The 23,537-nt window shown below is 45.9% G+C and overlaps 1 protein-coding gene across 3 annotated transcripts in view; it reads right to left on the bottom strand.

The window, feature by feature from the left end:
* The window catches only part of TRAF3IP1 (TRAF3 interacting protein 1), a 46,761-nt gene that overhangs the window by 17,815 nt on the left and 5,409 nt on the right, over positions 1-23,537 (bottom strand). Inside the window, exons 3-12 of one of the 3 annotated variants that reach the window (XM_084264864.1) lie at positions 22,147-22,308; positions 19,742-19,882; positions 19,103-19,573; positions 17,641-17,718; positions 10,970-11,045; positions 7,310-7,408; positions 4,074-4,158; positions 2,690-2,773; positions 1,366-1,486; positions 1,190-1,226 (exon numbers count right to left, since the gene is read on the bottom strand). In XM_084264864.1, the coding sequence (XP_084120990.1) occupies positions 1,190-1,226; positions 1,366-1,486; positions 2,690-2,773; positions 4,074-4,158; positions 7,310-7,408; positions 10,970-11,045; positions 17,641-17,718; positions 19,103-19,573; positions 19,742-19,882; positions 22,147-22,308 (1,354 nt within the window). The remainder of the gene's footprint in view (positions 1-1,189; positions 1,227-1,365; positions 1,487-2,689; positions 2,774-4,073; positions 4,159-7,309; positions 7,409-10,969; positions 11,046-17,640; positions 17,719-19,102; positions 19,574-19,741; positions 19,883-22,146; positions 22,309-23,537) is intronic. The other 2 variants (XM_084264866.1, XM_084264865.1) reach the window with 2 other exon arrangements.

The following is a 23,537-nucleotide window of genomic DNA, read 5'->3' on the forward strand; positions in this document are numbered from 1 at the left end:
TAATTATTGATATCCAAGGTTATTTGATGTCTTTTCCCCACTGTCCTCTTAATTAAACCTCAAACATTCAGTACACTTTACTGAACAACTCTTGGTAAGGAACCGGATCCTTGAGCTGTATTAACTCAAAGGCTTTTCCTTCGCACCCCTCTTCTGGAAGAATTCAAGAACTGCACATGGTAGGTAGAGAGGTAGATTCCTTTGCTGTGGATTTTTGGATGCAGGTAAGTATACCTGTCCAAATCACAGCAATGTGCAACCATAATGGAAGCCCCCGATGCGAGAGACACGAAGTCACCAGTAAGAGTCTTGAAGGACTGGTCTGTCGATTTTTCTGAAAACTTTCATAGAATCGGAGAATCACAGACTGGTCTGGTCTAGAAGGGACCCCAAGGACCACAGAGCTCCAACCCCCCTGCCACAGGCAGGGCCACCAACCTACAGCCCTGGAGCTACACAAGGTTGCTCAGGCCCCCATCCAACCTGTCCCTGAACACCTCCAGGGACAGGACACCCACCCCCTCTATAGGCAGCCTGTTCCAGCCCCTCACCACTCTCTCTGGAAAAAACTTCCCCCTAATATCTAATTTAAACCTTCCCTCCTTCAGCTTTAATCCATCCCCCTTGTCCTGCCATTGTCTACCCTTTTAACAAGTTGATCTGCTCCCTTCAGAGACGGGAAGGCTGCAATGAGGTCCCCCTGCAGCCTTCTCTTCTCCAGGCTGAACAAGCCCAGCTCCCTCAGCCTCTCTTCGTAGGGGAGGTGCTCCAGCCCTCTGATCATCTTTGTGGCCTCCTCTGAACCCTCTCCAACAGTTCTACATCTTTCTTGTATTGAACTTGCCTTAAGCAGCCAATACCATCTGCTATCTTGGAGCTGAGAAGCTCTAGCTGACACTCAAAGAAAACATTAATTTATGATTTTTATGCAGAATTTAAAATCCTGCTGACATTAAAGATGTAGAGAAAAACCTGTACTTCATATTAGTTGCAAATAAAGCTGCTCAACTAAACAAGACTGTATATGATCAATAATACCTGATTTTCTTGCAAAGATTGCAAGCTCCTAACCCCTAAGGAGGGATTTTGCTCCTTTATTCAGCATTTTAGGTGTCTGGCATTTCGTTTAACGCTGTGGTTTCCTTCTCTCTAAATATATATATATATATTTATATAAAAGCAAACATACCATGCTTTTCATCCTCAATCAGCTCCACTTCTGGCTCCTACACATGGAAGAAGAGAGCTTTAGTTTCAACAAGCTGGCATTCCTCTAACATACAACTACTCAGAAATACTCAGCTACTTAAAGAAGTTCCAAACAAAGCATGGGGAAAAGTCTTCTAATTTGCAACATGAACAGACCCCTTCCACTCCTGACGGTTCCGGCAGCAGCGGTGCTGCTTCCACCACAAACTGGTCATCATCATCATCAGAAACCTGCTGGTCACCGATGACACTGGAGACTGTTTTCCCACTCCCGCTCCTGTAAGAGAGAGGAGGAAAGTTCAAACATGTTACCATCTGTCCAAACCCATTAAGACTGATGCAGAAGAGAAGAGAGAGCACTTACTCCCTCCCAAAAAATAAAGCAGCACCAAGAACAAGCACATCAAATTCTGTCATTCCCACTTGCTGCCCAACTCTGCCAACAGGTAGCCAGGCCTCTCTCACAAAGAGAGCTTCATTTTCCTTCTAAACACATTTATTTTAGTGACCGGCACGGGTCAGAGATCAAGGCAGGCATCTTGTCCCACGTGGGACGGTCACTGCGTGTTTTACAGATCTCCTCCAGTTTAGATGAATGTTCTAGGGTTATCTGTTTCAGAGACCCCAAAGGCAAAGAAATTCAATCCTATTCAATCCTGGCTGACTGCAGGTTAAATATGAGCCAGCAGTGTGCCCAGGAAGCCAGGAAAGCCAATGGCATTCTGGCTTGTGTCAGCAATAGAGTGGCCAGTAGATCTGGGGAGGTGATTTTGCCCCTGTACTGGGCATTGGTGACGCCACAACGCGAGTGCTGGGTCCAGTTCTGGGCTCCTCACCATAAGAAGGTCCAGAGAAGGGCAACCAGGCTGGGGAAGGGCTGGAGGGTAAATCCTGTGAGGAACAGCTGAGGGAGCTGAGGGTGTTCAGCCTGGAGAAGAGGAGGCTGAGGGGAGACCTTATCCCCACCTACAACTACCTGAAGGGAGGTTGTAGAGAGGTGGGCCATGGTCTCTTCAGCCAGGGGAGAGGAGATGGGACAAAGGGAAATGGCCTCAAACTGGCTCAGGGCAGATTTAGATTAGACATTAGAAAAAAATTTGTTACTGAAAGAGTTGTCAGGGCCTGGCACAGGCTGCCCATGGAGGGGCTGAGTCACCTTCCCTGGATGTGTTTCAAAAAAGGGTAGATGAGGTGCTCGGGGATATGGTTTAGCTTAGGATGGGAATGGTTGGACTTGATGATCTCCAAAGGTCTTTTCCAACCTTGTGATTCTCTGATTCTATTTTTGAACCACCACCACTAACTTTTAGATAACACACTGGATTTGCAGAAGCACTATAAACAAAGCTGCCTTGAACTTTCCAGTTTGAATCAATGAGTGGTAGGGTGATCCTCCTAAAGCTGCTGAGCAGTAGGTGAGGCACAAAAGATCTAGCACAAGAGCCAGAAACATCTGCTCTGCATCTCCCACGTTCCTTACCTTTCTGGAACTAAGAGCTCTGCATTTTCCTGGCGTTTGACTCGGGGCGGTGCCGGTCTGGCGCTGCTGGGGCGGGGAACACGCCTGCAATAACGAAGAGGATTGTTCATTTATACTACCAAAGGAGACCTCACAAGTCCTCCAAGGGAACAGACAGGTACACATACACAACCTGAGAAAATCAGCCAATTCACAAAACCCCTGAAAGCATCCCCAGCATACAATGCAGTATCACAGTGCTTGCTGTCCTAGAAGGTGTCTGGGAAAATCTAGACAAAGTGGGAGGGGATTGTCCCTGTCTACTCCGCCCTCGGGAGGCCCCAGCTGGAGTCCAGAGCTGGGGCCCCAATACAAGAAAGATGTGGGACTGTTGAGAGGGTTCAGAGGAGCCACAAAGATGATCAGAGGGCTGGGGCACCTCCCCTGCAAAGAGAGGCTGAGGGAGCTGGGCTTGTTCAGTCTGGAGAAGAGAAGGCTGCGGGGGGACCTCGTTGCAACCTTCCAGTCCCTGAAGGGAGCAGAGAAACAGGAGGGGAATCAGCTTTTCAAAAGTATAGATAATGGCAGGACAAGGGGGATGGATTAAAATTAAAGGAAGGAAGGTTTAAATTGGATATTAGGGGGAAGTTTTTTCCAGAGAGAGTGGTGAGAGGCTGGAACAGGCTGCCCAGAGAGCTGGTGGATGCCCTGTCCCTGGGGGTGTTCAAGGCCAGGTTGGATGGGGCCCTGGGCAACCTTGTGTAGCTCCAGGCCTGGAGGTTGGTGGCCCTGCCTGTGGCAGGGGGGTTGGAACTCTATGATCCTTGGTGTCTCTTCCAACCCAGACCAGTCTGTGATTCTATAAGGTGTACAAGAAGAAAAAAATCACAAAAAAAGGACTCCACTCTCTGTAGATCCACCTCTTGCTTGGTCTCACTAAAGAATAACCTGTACGTGGCACAGGTAGTTACCATTAACAAGCGGCTCAGCATTAACAGCACACAATGTAAGCGGGGAAAATGCTTTTGGCAAGTGATACACTCACACAAGCCTTGGCTGGGCAACGGAAAAGTAAATGGGGATTTCAAAGGTAAGTCTGTCTTACGTGTAACACCCCACGTAGGGAAGTCAGGTACACAGTGCAGCATTCTCCTCATCAGGCTCTCCTCATTTTAATAGCATTACATTGAAGCACTTTATGGATAAGAAATCCAAACACTTTGGAAAGTTAAAGTTTTCTTTATTGAATAGTGAATGAAGGGAACCAGACTTGGGATAATATTTATTAACTGGTCCCACACACAGAAACACCCTGCTCTGGGGATCCCTGCTCTTTGCAGAGGGACTGTACTGCCCCAGTCCTGTCACAGTTCACCTCCCACAGAATAAAGGATAAGGAACAAACCTTTGGATAGTCTGAGGTGGAATATCATTAGGTACTTCACCATTCTCAGATACTGCAGGCTTCTCAGGAGCCACGTTCTCTGCTTCTGTTAAAGGAAACAAGGATCCCATGTTGGCTTAGCTGGCCAAGCACATCCAACTTTTCTTAAAGCAGTATTTCAAACCTGATCCCCACTGCATTTGAATGCTCGTGAAATGCATCACATGACAAAGGTTTAAACTTAGAAATAAACTTCTTTAAGCTTAATCAAAGTTAAATAGCTTTCCATCTTCTAATTTTTAAACACCTTTGTACTCTTAATTCAAAAGGCATACTGGAATTTTTTTTTTTAATTAATTTCTTAATATTGCAAAATTCCCTCACCTGTGATAATGACATCCCCTCAGTTCTTCCACAGCTGCCTTACAACATTTGCAGTATTTCAAGGCTCTCATTATACCAAATTACAAGAGGAAAAACCATAGTGACAGAACCCATGTTCTTTAGGCTGGGGGGGATTAAACCTAACTTGTGTTTACCTTAAATTCTTATTTTCCTCTACTGGTATTCTTATCTGACCCAGACTTTTTTGTATGTCACATTCAGCCTGTTAATGTACAGCTCTATGTATTGTACTGGAAAGCTATCACCCATCTTTAGTGCAGCAGGTGCCTACAGGCTTTTTGGCAGGATATACAGCTCTCCTTTGCCTGTATATACACCCAGCTCCCAGGAACACCTGCAAGAATGGCTCCTTTTGTTTTCAAAGGCACAGCTGCCATCAAGCAAGGAGCCCAGCCAACCAAAGGAAATCTAAATATGCCCTGGGGCAGCTTGAGGCCATTTCCCCTTGTCCCATCTCCTCTCCCCTGGCTGAAGAGACCATGGCCCACCTCTCTACACCCTCCCTTCAGGTAGTTGGAGGTGGTGATAAGGTCTCCCCTCAGCCTCCTCTTCTCCAGGCTGAACACCCCCAGCTCCCTCAGCTGTTCCTCACAGGATTTGCCCTCCAGGCCTGGTTGCCCTTCTCTGGACTCTTTCAAGGACCTGATCGTCCTTCTTATGGTGAGGAGCCCAGAACTCGACACAGCACTTGTGGTGCAGCCTCACCAGTGCCCAGTACATGGGCACAATCCCCTCCCCAGACCTACTGGCCACATTATTTCTGACACAAGCCAGAATGCCATTGGCTTTCCTGGCTTCCTGGGCACACTGCTGGCTCATATTCAACCTGCAGTCACCCAACACCCCCAGGTCCTTCTCTGCCTGACAGTTCTCCTGCCAGTCTCAGGGATACTCCTCTTACAAGCACTGCAATTAGAAATGGAGGAATATAAATTTCTATTCCATACCAGATACATTCCAATAGACAAGACATCTCCAAAAGATTAATAGGAATTAGCATGGAAGTTCTCCCAGTTGCATAAGGTCACACAAATGCCTTGGCCAACCGTCTACAATTCATTAGACTGCCAGAGCTATGAGGCCCTGAAGGCCACAGGTGGACTGGCAAACAGCCTCTGACCTCCCACAGACATGGTATCAATTCTCACAACTAGGTCAAGCATCTGGATCTGGAAAAAACAAACCCACAGCGTTTTGCTTAAATCTCTACTCCTCGTCCTACATTTTGCTTCTATGGTTCCCTTTTTGCTGTAGTTGGACACAAAAACCTCAGTAACAATGTCTGCCTGGGGAGCCATGTACAGCTTGGAATACAAGAGCAGAGAAAATGCAGAGCTGGAATTTTCCTCTAAAATCCTGTCAAATGCTGTTGTGGGTTTGTGTGGCTGGGTTCTGGTGGAGAAGGGGGGCTGCAGGGGTGGCTGCTGCAAGGAGCAGCCAGAAGCTCTCTGCAGGCCTCACAGAGCAAACAGCAGCTGGCTCAAGGCCAGAGTCACTGCTGACCAAGGCTGAGCCCATCAGGGATGGTCACAGCACCTCTGGGAGTCACAGTGAGGAGAAAAAAAACCCACCAGCAGCTGCTTTGTGTCCCCAGAGAAGGGAATGAGAAGGTGTGAGGAGCTGTGCAGGCACCAAGGGCAGGGAAGGGGGAGGAGGCACCTCAGGCACTGGGGAGAAAGATGCCCCTGAAGCCCCTGGAGAAACCCATGGTAGAGTGGGTGTCCCCCCGCAGCCCATGGACAAGGTCCAGACCCCACCTGCAGCCCATGGAGAGGCCCCACGCTGGAGCAGTGGGAGACACACAGGAGATGCTGTGACCCATGTTGGAGCAAGCCCCTAGCAGCACTTGCAGCCCATGGAGAGAGACAGAGAGACAGAGATGAGCGAGGGAGAGATCCGCACTGGAACAGGTTTGCTTGGCAGGGGGTGACCCCATGGGGGAGCAGACTCGAGCAGTCTGGGCCTGAGGGACTGAGAGACATTCTATGATTTATGACTGCACTCATAGCAGTGACCCACGCTGGGGCAGCTGGGGAAGAGCTGAAGCCCCATGGGAAAGGACTCAGGCTGGAGAAGTTCGTGGAGGGACCCCATGCTGGACAGGGGAGGAGTATGAGGAAGGAAAACAACTGGTGAGGAACTGACAAAACCCCCATCCCTGTCTTCTTCTGTGACACCTGGAGGGGAGAAGGGAGCCAAATCCTGACTAAAGTGCAGCCTGCTAAGAAGGGAAGGGTGGGGGAAGGTGCTTTAAGATTTGGTTTTACTTCTCATTTTCCTACTCCTGGTTCCTCTGAATGTGTAGTGTAAGAAATTAGATTTTAATTTTTTTATTCGATGCTGAGTCTGTCCTGCCCGTGACGCCGATTGCAGAATGATCTCTCCCTGGCCTTATCTCCAGTCCTGAGCCTCCCAACAGATACATTCTCACCTGTCCAGCTGAACAGGGGAGCAACAGAGCGGCTTTGGTGGGTGTCTGGCCTCCAGCCAGGGCTAAACTACAACCAATGCAAACATAAAAGGCTCTCAAACAGTTGTAACCAAAAGGCGATGCAAAATGATTTGGTTCTCTCATAGAACAAAAGTCATCAAGGGGTTCAGGTGCAGCAGCCCTGTACCAGCATCTCTGAAAACCTGCTAAAGCATAAGGAAGGAGAGAAAACAAAGAATTGTTTTATCAAGGAATGTACATTTTTCAAGCCAGGACATTGACCACACAATGTGTTTAAAACACAAGGCAGCAGTTGGATTAAGCATCAATCACTATCCTTAAATCTTTTAGCTGTACGGATTCAAGTTCCACCCTGAAGTTCTCCAACTTTCCAAGGCAGTCAAGTTTTAATTCTCCATACCTTTCTGTTGTACTGCAGGTCCTGGGTCAGCTTTCTCTTGTAGCTTAGCAACATCATCCTCTGGAATCTTCTCTTCCACTCTTTTTACTTCCACGGGTCCTGTAACAAAGTGTTTTACAGTCAAATGGAACTAAAGATACAACAAAAATGTAAGGGAGAATCATAGAATCATAGAATGGTCTGCATTGGAAAGGACACCAAGGATCACAGAGTTCCAACCCTACCGCCACAGGCAGGGCCACCAACCTCCAGGCCTGGATCTACACAAGGTTGCCCAGCACCCCATCCAACCTGGCCTTGAACACCCCCAGGGATGGGCCAAACACCTCCTCTCTGGGCAGCCTGTTCCAGCTCTGCACCACTCTCTCTGGAAAGAACTTCGCCCTAATACCTCACCTAAACCTTCCTCATTTAGCTTTAATCCATCCCCCTTGTCCTGCCATTGTCTGCCCTTTTAAAAAGCTGATCCCCCTCCTGTTAATAAGTAAAAGTCATGTTACCTGTTACTATTTATTTAAGAACTATCCTTGTTTAATAAACCCTCTTTAGCATAAAGACCATCCAAAGTTCACAAAGACTTTTTGTATGACCACTGACTGAACTCCTTATGTTACTACAAACAAACAGCTACTACTTCAAACCAGCAACAGCTTAAAGATATTCTTTATTAGCCTGTAGCTGGTGAAACACAGCAATATTCACCAATCACAGAATTGTAGGGGTTGGAAGGGACCTCCAGAGCTCATTGGGTCCAACCCCCTGCCAAAGCAGCTCTCTGGCTCATATTGCACAGGTCGGCGTCCAGATGGGGCTGGAATATCTCCAGAGAAGGAGACTCCACACCCCCTGGGCAGCCTGTCCCAGGGCTCCCTCACTGGGTAAAAGTTCTTCCCGTGTTGGGTGGAACTTCCTATACTCTAACTTGCAGCCATTGTCCCTTGTCCTGTCCCCACAGAGCACTGAAAAGGGGCTGGCCATTTCCCCTACATCCCATACTTCAGATATTGATAAACATTAATAAAGTCTAAGTAATTTCTAAAATACACAATATTGTTTGCATACTACTTGGAACATATAACACACTTCAGTCTGTTTCAGAGGCTTTGGCTTTAAGCACACTTCATACTGAAGCCATAAGCAAATTCCAAGCAAGAAAAAATGATTTGATGTATCTGAACTCCTCCACTTGCTGGTAATGTCTCAGAAAATCCCAGTCCACAAGCATTGCTCACTTTTGATGCTACCTAAAGCAGGTTTATTTTTTAAGAAGAAATAAAATTTAAAAATGGAAAGACCATTTCATCTACAGATTCTCTGAAATTAATCCCCCCAGTTACAACGAGGCCAATGCTGCAAAGTAACACACTTTGGGGAAAAAGCTGAACTATTCAGATGTACACCTGATTTCTAAATTATCTGCCTTGGGAAAAAGAGCCATTCAGGGTGGAGGGAAGCAAGGGAGAAAGGATTTGGCACCATTCTGGAAAATAAGCCTGTGCACTGACACACAGCCCTGGAATTTAAACTGTTCATAGGGTTTGTCAAGATAAGGACAACATGAGCACAATGCTTATCTTTAGCCTTATATTAAAGAGACACAGACGCCCCCTCCCCCCCCTTTCACTTGAAGCACTATAATCACACCCCAAAACACAGAGGCACGAACCCAGAAGTGGGCAGGGCTACAGACATAGAATGAACACACAGGTTTAAAACAGAGGCACCCAGAGCACCACCCAGGAACCGCACCCAGCGGTTGGGCAAACAAGTAACCCTAACACAGAGGCAAGGAACAGATCCACAGGGCCACTGTCCACAGCCAGGACACCTCAGGTAGTACTTCCACCACCAAAGCGAATGAGCAAACAGTTTTGACAGTACAGGAAAAGATTTACTAGAGAGAGTCCTGCCTCACTCTTGGGTTGAAACACCCAAAACCTCCAAAAGCAGCAATGAAACCACTGTCTGCAGCACAAAGCTGGAGCATTCTGGACAAAGAGATCAACAGCAGAGGGTCTACTCGTCCATCCGTGTCACCAGAAGCACACAGAGAGATGTATGGCCCATGGCAGCACTGACTTCTGCTAGATTTGGAGAAGATTAATACGCAGCAGAGAAAGGCCAATCAGCACTTTAATTTACCTGTGCTAATTAGGACCAGGCTGAAATGTCCTTCAATAAAACTGAAACAAGTGTTCACCACCAACCCACACAGCAGCACTGCAAGTTACCCACAAGGTCTTAGCAGAAAAGACAAATCAACAACTTCTCCATCGTCCCTACGTAGAAACCAATTCAGTGTCCAAAAGGACACCTCTTCAGATCTTTTTTGAGAGCAGCTTCGGGGTTTGTGTTGTTTGGGTTTATTTTTTAAAAGAAAACCCAAACAAAACATGTCAAACCCCCCTCACCTTCAATTTATCCATCAACTTTTAAATTAGCAAAAGTTATCTCAGTTGCACGATGCCAGTTGTGCTACAGGGCATGTTGCAATTATAAAATCATCATTGCTTGCACAGTAATAAATGTTACACTAACTATAAAAAAAAAAACCAAAATGGATTTGCTCCAATACCATCAGAAATTTGTTTTTATTAGAGGTGAGCAGATGCTGGAGTAACTCCTTTTAATGACTAGGATAGCAAATATATCTGGTTTTGCTAGTTCATTCACCGCTTCAGCTTTGCTTAGGAGTTTAGTGGTGCCACCAGCCTTTTTGTGTTCTCCTGTTGTGAATACTCTCCAGTTAAGTATTAGAAAATAAAGAGAGCTTTGATCATCATCATCATGGTAACTATAGAGACTGGTGTGCAACAAGCACTGAGGCCCCAGCTGGAGTCCTGTGTCCAGAGCTGGGGACCCCAATACAAGGAAGATGTAGAGAGTTCGGAGGAGGCCATAAAGATGATCAGAGGGCTGGAGCACCTCCCCTACGGAGGAAGGCTGAGGGAGCTGGGCTTGTTCAGCCTGGAGAAGAGAAGGCTGCAGGGGGACCTCATTGCAGCCTTCCCGTCCCTGAAGGGAGCAGAGAAACAGGAGGGGAATCAGCTTGTTAAAAGGGTAGATAATGGCAGGACAAGGGGGATGGATTAAAGCTAGAGGAAGGAAGGTTTATATTAGGTATTAGGGGGAAGTTCTTTACAGAGAAAGTGGTGCAGAGCTGGAACAGGCTGCCCAGAGAGGTGGTGGGTGCCCCATCCCTGGGGGTGTTCAGGGCCAGGTTGGATGGGGCCCTGGGCAACCTTATGTAGATCCAGGCCCGGAGATTGGTGGCCCTGTCTGTGGCAGGGGGTTGGAACTCTGTGATCCTTGGGGTCCCTTCCAACCCAGACCAGTCTGTGATTCTATGATTCTCGTGAAGCTAACAGAAACAGCTGCAGACCAATTCAAACAGCCCATTTGGAAAGAACATAATAAATATCAAGAGTCAGCTGAATTTCTATCTGCAGTTGCACACAAGGAACATAAGCAAACTGACCTGAGCACTGCTTTCTACCTATCAAGTCCCTGCAGAAAACCTGCCTACTGAACTCAGAAATGCAGACTGGGAGCATAAAACAAGCACTGAAAATAATAAATGTGAATATTTAAGCCCTTATGTTATTCCTATTCAATAGCCCTCCAGCATAAGATTAGAAATAATATCCTCCCTCTAGTTACCTTCTCCGCCGGGTCTGGCGCGTTGCCGTGATCCTTTGGTTGAAGGCTGCCTTGATATTCCTGCAGGACTTTCATTCTTAAAAAAGAAACAACAGAAAGCCCAGAAATGTATATCACTGTCTATAAAAATTGTATCTATATATTTATTTATAAATAAAATCTACTTACACGTGTTGCTTTTTTTATCTGTAAGTATTATACATTAAAAAACCCACTTCCACAACTGACCCACACGTAACAGACGATGCCAAGTCTGTTTTCCTCTAAGGCTGCAGGGATTTTTCCTGGATACATGCCAGCTGTTTTCTTTGAAGGAACCTGTATGATTTGATTTCATTTCTGCAAAGACAACTTCCAACTGTCAGCTGAGAGAACCCAGCGCAGAGCAGACCTGCAGCACCTGGAGAGCACGTACAGGCCTCTGCACCTCGGGTAACGGCTTCACCACCAACACAGAATAAACTGTTTGCAATCATCTGCTTCTGCTACGTAAGAGAGGTGGTTCCTCCTTCCCCAAACTGGAGGAACATTTGAGGCACCTCTGAAGACTTTGACCTTAGTCTGACAGAGATTCCCGGAGGTCAGGGAATGAGAGTGGGCCAGCGCTCACAAGAATCCTTCTGTTTCTCTGCAGACAGCTCCCAGTCAGAAACACCTGACTGGCGGTACTCTCTGCAAAGGGCAGGCCCATGAGAGCTGTCAGATACTATAATGAGGGTATACTACAAATTTACTACTACCTGAACCATAGCTGCGACCCAAAGGGCTCCAGAGAAGGTGCAAGATGTCAAGGAGGACTCCTGGCAGCTCAACAAAACTCCTGGGTATGGGTGAGGGTGGGAAGCAGGCAGTCCATCCCCTGACACCCATCTTGGCTAGCAGAAGGGGCAGGTGTTAGGGTAACAGACTCAATCTGAAGGGTCTTCTCCATCCCAAACAATTCTATGATTTCTACTTGCATGTAGAGTATGGAGCCAGTGATGGGATCTGACCCACTATATACACACACGTGGCTTCACACTTCTTATAGTCCTGGGCATACTAATAAACCAGTAGCTCCCAACATGCCATTCATACTTCTGACAACTTTTCCAACTCTTTACCTAACTCCCTGATTTCATCAGCAACATGTGGAAGCCACCAGCTCTGTCCACAACAGATGAAGTACAGGCATGTATAGACTATGATGAGGTGTTTCTATGCTCTCTCTATGTTCTAACGTATCTCTGCATCTCATTCAAATGCCTGAAAGACATTTAGCACCTCACAGGATTTCTACACTCTCTGTTTTATTGAAGTTTATGTGAATTAACAGGCCATGCAGTTTGCCTTCAAGATTCAACCCTGCTGATAAAGACCATATCAATAACATAAATGAGGATTACAAATTTCTATGCAAATTACTCCATGGGAAGTTCCCACAACCTGTAAGAGAAAACTGTCAGATTACAGGATGCAAAACATTCATTTTCTATGACACCTTGTGTAAAGGACAAAGGACAAGGTGTTTAAAAATACTGGATGCTAGTAAGCAAAGCTACTCAGCCTCCTCCAGGTGACCACTCAAGAGAAGCATCCCACCTCTACAAGCTTACAACAATGTACCCACTGGCCCTGGAGACAAAGCTGTATGAAGGGGAACAAAGTTTACGTGTCAGGAGCACGGGGCTGAGCTTGCTTTGAAGGCACAGGGGAAATACTTACAACAGAGAATCACAGTACATGAACTGATCAACACGTAAGTTCAACTACTTGGAGGTGCTTTATAGGAAAGGGAGCAGTCTACACAAAAATCAGCTTCCACTGTTAGCTTAGGTCCCTTAGAAACTACATCTCCTCCTCCTCCATGATGGAAATAAACCCCACACACTCAGAATTTCAGGTATAAACACACCACTGGGATTTCCCCCCTCTAATTAATCAGATTCACCAATAATTTGTTACTAGTAAACAAGAACTTAGTCTGTGGATAGGAACATAACTTAATCATCCCTCCACAATGTTTTGGATAACTTCTAATTAGGTCCAATGTGATAGGAGGTAAATTTCCACATATAAGTAGTATGTATATATAGGGGTTTGATATAAATCAAACTACAAGAAACTAATACACTTAATTCTGTGTAACAGACTATTACTCAGTAAATCAGCACAGCTCATTTCTAATGCTTTCACTGCAAGCTACATACACCTCAAAGCCTTTCTCTCCTTTTTTCCCCTCAAACTATCTTTATTCCCAGGATTTCCTCCTAAAACGACTATCATCATTAGCAGGCATAATTTATTTGTGTGCAGTAGCAACAAGGAAAGATCTCTTATTTGCTAAGGTCACTTTGACTGCTGTGGTGACAAAACTTGTATGACAACATCAATCATTCTCTTTTCCTCCAAGGAAGGCTCACATGGTGCTGTCCTGTAGGGACTGGCTAATGAAAACTGCTCAAGCACAACAAACATGAGTAACTGACACCAAAAAGAGAGGGACAGCACCAAAACAAAACCCCTTGAACAGTGTCCAGCAGATTTCCAGGGAATGATTATCTTCACTAATTCTAGGGCAGTCAAGTCTTGTTTTCATGCAATATTTGCTTCATTATATAGCCGAGATGAGTTCCAACAGAAACAGAAGTTCATTTGATGTGACTTAGAGGCTGATTCAAGTGACCAGGTCCAAAGCAGTACAGTTTGTAGGGCAAAAATGAAAGTCATTAAAGATGTGGCCAGAAGTGACAGGATATTACAAAAAGCTTTAGCCAAAAGTTTCAGCAGCCATCTGTAAAACGGAAGAGACTTTTCCAACGTGTTTGGCCTCAGGGATAAATGGCATACCTGTTCTGCAGCCACTTCCATATAAACAGCACCATATGCTCAGAAGATCTATGACCTCAGCCACCTTTCATCAAAAACAAAGTTATCTTTATTATTTAGAAGGTCAGCCTACAAAGCATCTTGTTTAAAGTGGACTTTTCCATGAGATGGTGAGATCTAACAGAACACAACTCAGCTCACTCTGATGACAGTGTTGCTGTCTGCCAGCAGCTACCCTTGAAAAAACAAGTTGCCTTTTCCCAATTGCCATGTATTGGCCAAATGTCTCTTCTTAACTCCTACTTACACTTGATTTTAGTACCAGAAAATTACAGATACCCACGTGATGAGAACTACATGCTGTGTAACTTACAGAGTTTCTTTAGTACTAGAAAAATACGTTTAGGTTTTAAAAAGAAGCCAACCTGTCAGGATTTAAGTAGCATTTTAAAGTTGGCCTCGGATAACCAGCAGCAAGAAAAACTGAGACTTGCATGACTATAGAGAGAATCTTATTTACACTTCAGATCTTACAAGAGCACAGCCAGGAACTAAACATTAAGCAATAGCTTTGCTGCACATGTGGACTACGAGAAAACCACCCACCCTAAATTAGTTCACTAAAGCAAGTGCAGCACAGAAGCCTGAAATTCCACAGATCATAGAATCACAGAATCACATGGGTTGGAAGGGACCCCAAGGATCACAGAGTTCCAACCCCCCTGGCCATAGGCAAGGCCACCAAGCTCCGGGCCTGGAGCTATACAAGGTTGCCCAGGGCCCCATCCAACCTGGCCTTGAACACCCCCAGGGACGGGGCATCCACCCCCTCTCTGGGCAGCCTGTTCCAGCCCCTCACCACTCTCTCTGGAAAGAACTTCCCCATAATACCTCACCTAAACCTTCCCTCCTTTAGTTTAATCCATCCCCCTTGTTCTACCACTATCTACCCTCTAACAAGCTGATTCCCCTCCTGTTTCTCTGCTCCCTTCAGGGACTGGAAGGCTGCAATGAGGTCCCCCTGCAGCCTTCTCTTCTCCAGGCTGAACAAGCCCAGCTCCCTCAGCCTTTCCTCATAGGAGAGGTGCTCCAGCCCTTTAACCATCTTCATGGCCTTCTCTGAATCCTCCCCAACAGTCCCACATCTTTCTTGTATTGGGGGCCCCAGATCTGGACACAGGACTCCAGATGGGGCCTCATGAGGGCAGAGACCCCCTCCCTGTCCCTGCTGCCACCCCTCTCCTGATGGAGCCCAGGATCCTATCAGCCTTCCGAGCTGCAAGAGCACACTGATGGCTCATGGGAAGTTTCTCATCCACCAGAACCCCCAGGTCCTTCTCCTCAGGGCTGCTCTCCAGGAGCTCTTCTCCCAGACTGTAAATATGTCTGGGATTCCTCCAGCCCAAGTGCAACACCTGACCCTTCACACTGTTGAACCTCATGAGGTTCACCTGGGCCCAGCTTTCCAGCCTGTCATGACCCCTCTGGATGGCTCCTTTCCTTCTGTTGTGTTAACCACACCACTCAGCTTGGTGTCATCCCCAAACCTGCTGAGGCTGCACTCGATTCCATCAAACAAAACTGAAGTTACCATTTCCCTACTGCTTTTCCCCCCACACTTCCCTACATTTCCATGTCCTTACACTGCCAAGCAATGTGTCTGAAGAAAGGTCCAAATTCAAACACAGAGGAAGATGAAAAGTCATCTGGAAGATAAACAGCTCATTACGAGGTGAAGCTGTGTTAGACAAGCTGTAGCTGGGCGCACGAGGATAAAGAGAGCACAACTAGGAGCCAGGGTAAGTGAGCATGACAGTAACAAACCAGAAGAGAAAAGGAAGTCAATCCTCAGGGCAGAAAAGAAAGTGTTACGTACTGGCATATCAGCTACCACTCCAGAGGGGCTGCTTCAAATTGCTTCCCTTGTATTTATAAAATGCTGAAGGCCTCTCAGTTACACAGCAGAGACTACAAACTGTGATTCCATAGTCTTCATGTGCAGTAAGACTTAAATCACTTCCCTTTTTAAACACACTTGCTTCACTGCCACATGACTTACATGCAGTTACAGTAGTTTAAATCAGGGTAAATCCCTGGAAATAAAAGCATGGTGCTGCTGTAAAACCACTGCGAGGACAGGAAGACCAACCCCAGCCTATTAGATGCAATTTCCACTTATTTAATGCCGGATTTTCCTCTAAACTACTTTATGCAGCTGTCTTAGCTCTCCAGCTTGAAAAAAATCATTTGGAACATTTGGAGTCCTTTGTCCAGATTTGGGGCCCCAATACAAGAAAGATGTGGGACTGTTGGAGAGGGTTCAGAGGAGGCCATGAAGATGGTTAAAGGGCTAGAGCACCTCCCCTATGAAGAGAGGCTGAGGGAGCTGGGCTTGTTCAGCCTGGAGAAGAGAAGGCTGCAGGGGGACCTCATTGCAGCCTTCCAGTCCCTGAAGGCAACAGAAAAACAGGAGGGGGATCAGCTTTTTTGAAGGGTAGATAATGGCAGGACAAGGGGGATGGATTAAAGCTAAAAGAAGGAAGGTTTAGATTGGATATTAGGGGGAAGTTCTTTCCAGAGAGAGTGGTGAGGGGCTGGAACAGGCTACACAGAGAGGGGGTGGATGCCCCATTCCTGGAGGTGTTCAAGGTCAGGTTGGATGGGGCCCTGGGCAACCTTGTGTAGGTCCAGGCCTGGAGGCTGGTGGCCCTGCCTGTGGCAGGGTGTTGGAGCTCTGTGATCCTTGGGGGTCCCTTGCAATCCATGCTATTCTATGATTCTATGATTTTTGTTTCACTCCTCTTTCCACGGCCTTAAGGTGCTGACCCATTGTTATGTACTGCTTTAAAGCCTGTGTTTTCATTACCTAAAAACTAACCCGCTTCTACTGTTATACAAGTAAGCAGAGGAAAAGAATGTCATCTAGATTTAAGGCACTAAACCCACATGCCTTGGAATCACTCCCAAAAGCACTTAAGACAGGAAATGAAACTTTTCTGCCCCTGTGTATTATTGTGGTGCCCAAGAGCACTACGAGAGTTTGGGATGAGGCTCAGAATTTCCATTAGAGACCCAATTTGCAGGATGTTTAACTTGGCCAAGAACGTTTGCTTCAGGCTAAAACCTATTTTATAAGCTCTTCTCCAAGTGCCAATAATTTAAAAGGTTTGGTTGGATTTCAGTCAAAGAACAGCTATAAATTTGTCATCTCACGTAGAAGACATGATGATGTCAGTGGCCCTCAGACTCTTTACGGAGACTCCAGCCAGACTTGGGATGATGCCTGTTTTTTCCTAGGCTGAGCTGCTTTAGGTTAATTTATTGAAGTCTCACTCTTTAAACATTTAGCCATACGGCACTGTAATTCCCCAAACCGCCTCAGGTCATCACAGAGCAGCAGACACAGATACAGTGGCTTCACAAGCAATGGCTACTGTTCAGAGGCAAGCAGCAAGTTGCTATTCTGTCCTACCATCACCCAGCTCCACAACACGGGCCCAGACACAGCATCAGACCCATTTTTGTTCCAAAATACTAACTTCTGTTATCATATAACCCCCCCCAAACCCCCAACAGCTCTCCCAGAAAGATTCAGAGGAATAAATAGAAAAGTCTGAACAAATGAGTATTTTTCCTGAAGTACCCAACATATCGATACACAGAAATAAAATCTGGAGAACTTTTTAGTTCAAACTCTGCCCCCAAAATACCCCACAACCAGCCAAACACCTATTTACAGCCCTAAAATTCCTCCCCTCCCCACCTTTCGATCCTACATTCCTTTCATGCAGAATCACACATCATTCTACAATGCAACACTTTCAACATCCACCTTCACTGCTCAGACCTTCCGTAGGACTGACCTCGTTATCTGGCTGGCCCTTGCTGTCCTTAATTGGCCTCTGAGTTTTTCTGAGTGTGGATTCCTCAGAATCTGCAGACTGAAGAGAAAAACTGCTTTAGATGGGGTGTGCTGAGAAGCAAGCGACTTCCCTCAGTAATGTGAATGGGAGCACGGAGTAAAAGCAAGTACATCACAACAGGATTCTTACCCATCTACCTGCCCTCTTTACCTCACCTCTCCCACACAGGACACCAACCAAGCAAACTCAATGGTTAAGCATTGTTCTTTCCCAGCAGTAAACAGGATGGTGAGAATCTTTCAGGCCAGCAGAGATACCGATGGAAATGTTTTCATAGTGTCATAGAATGGTCTGGGTTGGAAGGGACCCCAAGGACCATAGAGTTCCAACCCCCTGCCACAGGCAGGGCCACCAACCTCCAGGCCTGGAGCTACACAAAGTTGCCCAGGGCACCATCCAACCTGGCCTTGAACACCCCCAGGGATGGGGGACACAACCCCTCTCTGGACAGCCTGTTCCAGTCCCTCACCACTCTCTCTGTAAAGAACTTCCCCCTAATACCTAATTTAAACCTTCCCTCCTTTAGCTTCACTCCATCCCCCTTGTCCTGCCATTATCTAGTCTTTTAAAAAGCTGATTCCCCTTCTGTTTCTCTGCTCCCTTCAGGGACTGGAAGGCTGCAATGAGGTCCCCCTGCAGCCTTCTTTTCTCTAGGCTGAACAAGCCCAGGTCCCTCAGCCTCTCTTCATAGGGGAGGTGCTCCAGCCCTTTGATCATCTTCGCGGCCTCCTCTGAACCCTCTCCAACAGTTCTACATCTTTCTTGTATTGGGGCCCCAGGTCTGGACACAGGACTCCAGATGGGGCCTCACAAGAGCAGAGTAGAGAGGGTCAGTCTACTGCTGTCCCTGCTGTCCCTGCTGCCACCCCTCTTCTGATGGAGCCCAGGATCCCATCACTCTTCCAAGCTGCAAGAGCAGACTGCTGGATCATGGGAAGTTTCTCATCCACCATGGCACCCAGGTGCTTCTCAGCAGGGCTGCTCTCCAGTCTGGGATTCTTCTGGCCCAACATCTCACGTTTAACAAAATGAAGCGATCCCCTAACAGAAGGGCTTTTAGAGCCCACTGATCCCAGAGTTCAGGAAAGAAACATCCTATTAAACTACTTATTAGGTGTTCAGGAAAAACAGTCAGCTGAGTCTGATGGCTCAAGTCAAGCTGTATCAGGAGATAAAGGTGAAGTTGCACACACTGCCTCAGCCACACGCTTAGCAGATGAAATCCACACCGACACTTTCACTTCATGACAGTAATGACTGTTAGAGAAAGCACGTCACTGTTCAGTGAGCAATGCAAGGTCATTATAAGAACCTTACAAACATGTATGGTCATTTTAACAAATGTTCAGCCCCACCACAGCAAGCCAAATGTCATTGTTCTCTGAAATAAGATTTCAATTACCTTTTGCTCTGCTTTATCCTTTCCATGTCCTCTCAAATGCTCCCCATCTTTGTCTCTGTCCCTCCGTCTCTCCCTTTCCCGATCTCTTCCCCTCTCTCTGTCTTTCTCTCGTTCTCTGTCCCTAGCCTTATCTTTGTCTCTTCCTTTCCCTCTCTCTTTTTCTCTTCCTCCTTCATTTTTTTTCTCTTTTTCCTGTCCTTTGTCACGCTCAGGATCAGCTTCTTGTTCTATGTCTCCTTTTCCCTTGGGCTTTTCCGTCTCTCTTCCTTGCTTGGTTGTTCTGCTTTTCTTTCTTTCCCTTTCTTGTTTTTCTCCTTCCTTAAAGGCATCTCTTTCAGACTCTTTGTGCCTGTTTTCATCATCCTTCTGTTTACCACTTTCCTTTTCTCTTTCTTCACTCTCTTTCAAATCTCCTTTGGGTCTTCTGTCTCTGCTTGAGCTTCTGTCTTTAATTTCAGTGTCTCCTCTACCCTAAAAGGAAGTTTAAAAAAATAATAATGAATTCCAATACATGGCAACTCCACCACACAGTTACTTTCCACAAATAAAAATGCTAGCTACAAAAAAACCCCAAACCAACAGTCCCTAAGCCATGAAGAGCAGTAGTCCCCATACCCCACAAGAGTTGCAAGTTCCTACCTCTTTGTCTCTATGGCTTTTTTGTTCATCGGGTTTGGATTCTCTGCTGTCTTTATCTCGAGATTTAGAGGCTGGAGGTTTGCCTTTAGCATCTGCTCTTTCCCCACCTAAGATTTGTTTCACAGCAACATCACTGGACAGCTGCAGGGAACGAAAAGCAGTGTTGAAATGATGAAGTTATTTGACTAAATAATTTCTTTCTTCTCATCTCTGTAATCAACGTGGGTGTGAGGGTTTTGGGGGGCGGGGGGGAAAGCAGTTTAAATAAAGTTTGTATTTCTGCTCTTTTGGAAACATTCACAGTAACAATAATGTTCCTTTACCTCAAACACCTCCTTGTAATTCTTGGAATAATTATATGTACCAGAGCTAGAGAAACATATGGTGCTTTTCATGTATTATAGCACAACAGCAATTCTCACTGAAACAACTTAAACAGTTTTCAAACCAGCAAGGTAAAGCACTGCCAAAGCCTTATACCATGACTGCTGGATTGGTTACACACTCTTAAAGCCCCACTGCCCACTCTTCAGCCACCCCTCTTTCACCTAGTACTTGTTTAATCAGCAATGGTCACTAAAGGTAACCACTGGAATGACTTTGAATAAGCTCCAGACACTGTTTAAAAGGCTTCCCCACCTAGTTCATTTGCTAAGACAAGAGCCAGTTATTAATTAGATCATTTAGGCAGCAAGTTAACATTATGTTTTCATGTTCAAGAGGCAAAAAGAAAAAAAATTAAAAAGAAAAAAAAATCATTCCATTGCCAGGGAATTCCTCCTGGAACAGCTTTTTGATCACTAAAACCAACATCGCCCTGGGGGCTGACTCCTGATTCTCTCCTGGTTTCTAAAAGCTACAAATGTTTGTGGGTTTTCCACATTTGCACACAAACTTCTGCACATTCACAGAATGTGCGGGGTTGGAAGAGACCACAGAAGATCATCCAGTCCAATCTCCTGCCAGAGCAGGACCACCCAGACTACATCACACAGGAACACATCTAGGCAGGTTTGAATCTCTCCAGAGAAGGAGACTCCACAGCCTCTCTGGGCAGCCTGTCCCAGGGCTCCGGCACCCTCAGAGGTGAAAAGTTCCTCCTGGCATTTCCATGGAACTTCCTCTGCTCCAGCTTGCACCCGCTGTCCCTTGTCCTGTCACTGCCATCCCTGAGAAGAGCCTGGCTCTGGCCTCCTGACTCTCACCCTTTACATATTTATAAACACGAATAAGGTCACCCCTCAGTCTCCTCTTCTCCAGACTCAAAAGGCCCAGCTACCCCAGCCTGTCCTCACAAGGAAGGGGTTCCACTCCTTTCATCATCTCAGTGGCCCTGTGCTGGGCTCTTTCAAGGAGTTCCATGTCTTTCTGGAGCCAAGGGGCCCAGAACTGGACCTGACGTTCCCAGCGCAGTCTCACCAGGGCTGGGGGGAGATAACATGACCAACATCTGCCTGAACCAGACACCAAGCAGCGTGCTCAGCTCAGCACAAGATGTATCAAGCTAGAGACTGAGGGAAATCTTTTCCTCCAAAGCACCTCAAGCACAATAAAAGCCAAGGAGCTAATTATCTTAGCTTCAGCAGGTAAGGCTACATCCTATGGATATTAAATCTCATCCCAACACTCTCCAAAGCTGTTCCCTCAAGCACAGTTCCTAACTCGTTCCAGCTCTGTGTATATGCTCAGTGGCTTCCTCCTTCCTGATCTGAAGCAACTCATAAGGAAGCAGGTCATAGCAGCCAGCTAACTAAAATAGAACACAAATTTAAATGAGTAGATTATCAGACAAAGACAATCCAAACTAAATTTGCAGACAGCCTGTAAAAACAGTTTCTTCACAATCATTAATTCAGGTAGTTTAGATAATTCCTTTATATTTCAAAACCCCCTGGAACACCAGTAAGCAAAGAATCCCCACTCCTTTCAGTGAAGCAAGTATTTGAAGAACTGCCCTGCAGTTATTTTGAACAGGTGATGGAATTGCTGCATTTAACCTACTCAAAAAAGTAAAAAAACAAACAAACACAACAAAGCAGCACACTGGAAAAAGTCCTTTCATTCCAGAGTCAGAGATCTGACTGACACATTAGGGATGATAAAGTCATCTAATTAACGTGTCTGCAGCCAAAAGTTTTAAGAGTTTGGAAGATTCACACTCTTCTTCAAACCTAATGGTATTAAATGACCAACCAATAAAGTGAAAAATAAAACCCATTATATGATAAAAGCAGTAAAATACCCAATAATAAAAGATCATAGGCTATCTCTCTGTTATTCAGAGAGATGGTGACCCAATGGTTATCCTGTCTCACTAAAAACAGCACCAGGGGCAATAAACGCTGTTGCAAATAAGCTCTGGCACCGTTTCACCATGTGTATAAAATACAGATGTGATGTCATACTTTATCTAAGCAACACTTCCCAATGGCTTGAAGAAATTCATTGGTCTTTTCAGGCTCATGCCCAGCCACCACGCGCACGGGTTTCACTGCCAGCGGCTCTCCTGTGACCAGCACAACCGTGTCGATCGCCTTCTGAAGGAACCTGATTTTGGCATCTTTATCCTGGTGAAAGAACAATTAAGAAATAACATTAAGACACCAAAAGAATTCCACACACCACCTAAAGACCAGAAGAACTTTGATTGAAGGAACAGCTGTGAAAAGCATCTGTACAAGAGAAACACGTGGTTTGTAAAGTCAGGAAAGGCTGAGCGAGCTGGGACTGTTCAGCCTGGAGAGAAGACTAAGGGGGAACCTTATTAATGTTTATCAATATCTGAAGTATGGGATGCAGGGGGAAATGGCCAGCCCCTTTTCAGTGCTCTGTGGAGACAGGACAAGAGACAGTGGCTGCAAGTTAGAGCATAGGAAGAACTTTTACCCAGCGAGGATGAGGGAGCCCTGGGACAGGCTGCCCAGGGGGTAGTGAAGTCTCCATCTCTGGAGATATTCCACCCCTGTCTGGATGCCGACCTGTGTGACCCATCCTGGGGACTTTGCTTTGGCAGGGGGTTGGACCCGATGATCTCTCAAGGTCCTTCCCAACCCCTGTGATTCTGTGAAAGAGCGTGGCCTGGTTTACAATTAGCTATTGATTTCTGATTAAGGATGGACAGCTTTAATGATGGAACAAATCCAATCCGGAATGACCAAAGTTAGTATCTTTATAGCACCATTGCACTTAAGGCCACTGTAATTTGTTTGGCATTCTATTTCCACAGATTAAACAAATATCTTCTTTATCATATAACAGATCCTGTTAAGCATTACCAAAATAATCACTTGAGTTCCAAAGGCATGGTTAGAGCAGATATTGCTCAGGACAGCTCTTGCCTTGAATCTTTTTCAGCACAGAAGTCCCAAAGTTATGGGACAACTGTGAGTGTAAATTGAGGGACCTGCATCCTCATACACACACTTCACAAAACCAGACTTAAGAGTGAGTAAAGAAAACACGCAGAAGATAGTGGGAAAGAGATACAGGCCCATATTTTTATCTCCACAATCACCCAGTGTGCTTTGGTTCTAGAATTACACTTTACAAACAGCTTTCCCAAAGTGCCCTTCAGTAGAGAGGAGGGCTTCTGGTGATTATGCAAAGCTGCAAGAAAAAAAGGAAGCAAATAAACTGACCTCCACCAACTAAAGTTTTATTGAAGGGTTCCTGACCCAGAGAACGAAATCGTGGTGTGAAGTCTCCACAGCTGTGGGATACTCAGGTGGAAGAAAGGGTTTTATTGACAAATCATAATAAAATTCAAGGCATAGTTACTAGGCCCAGCACACAAGTC

This window comes from Gallinula chloropus (genome assembly GCF_964237585.1).
Source record: "Gallinula chloropus genome assembly, chromosome: 5".
Lineage (NCBI taxonomy): Eukaryota > Metazoa > Chordata > Aves > Gruiformes > Rallidae > Gallinula > Gallinula chloropus.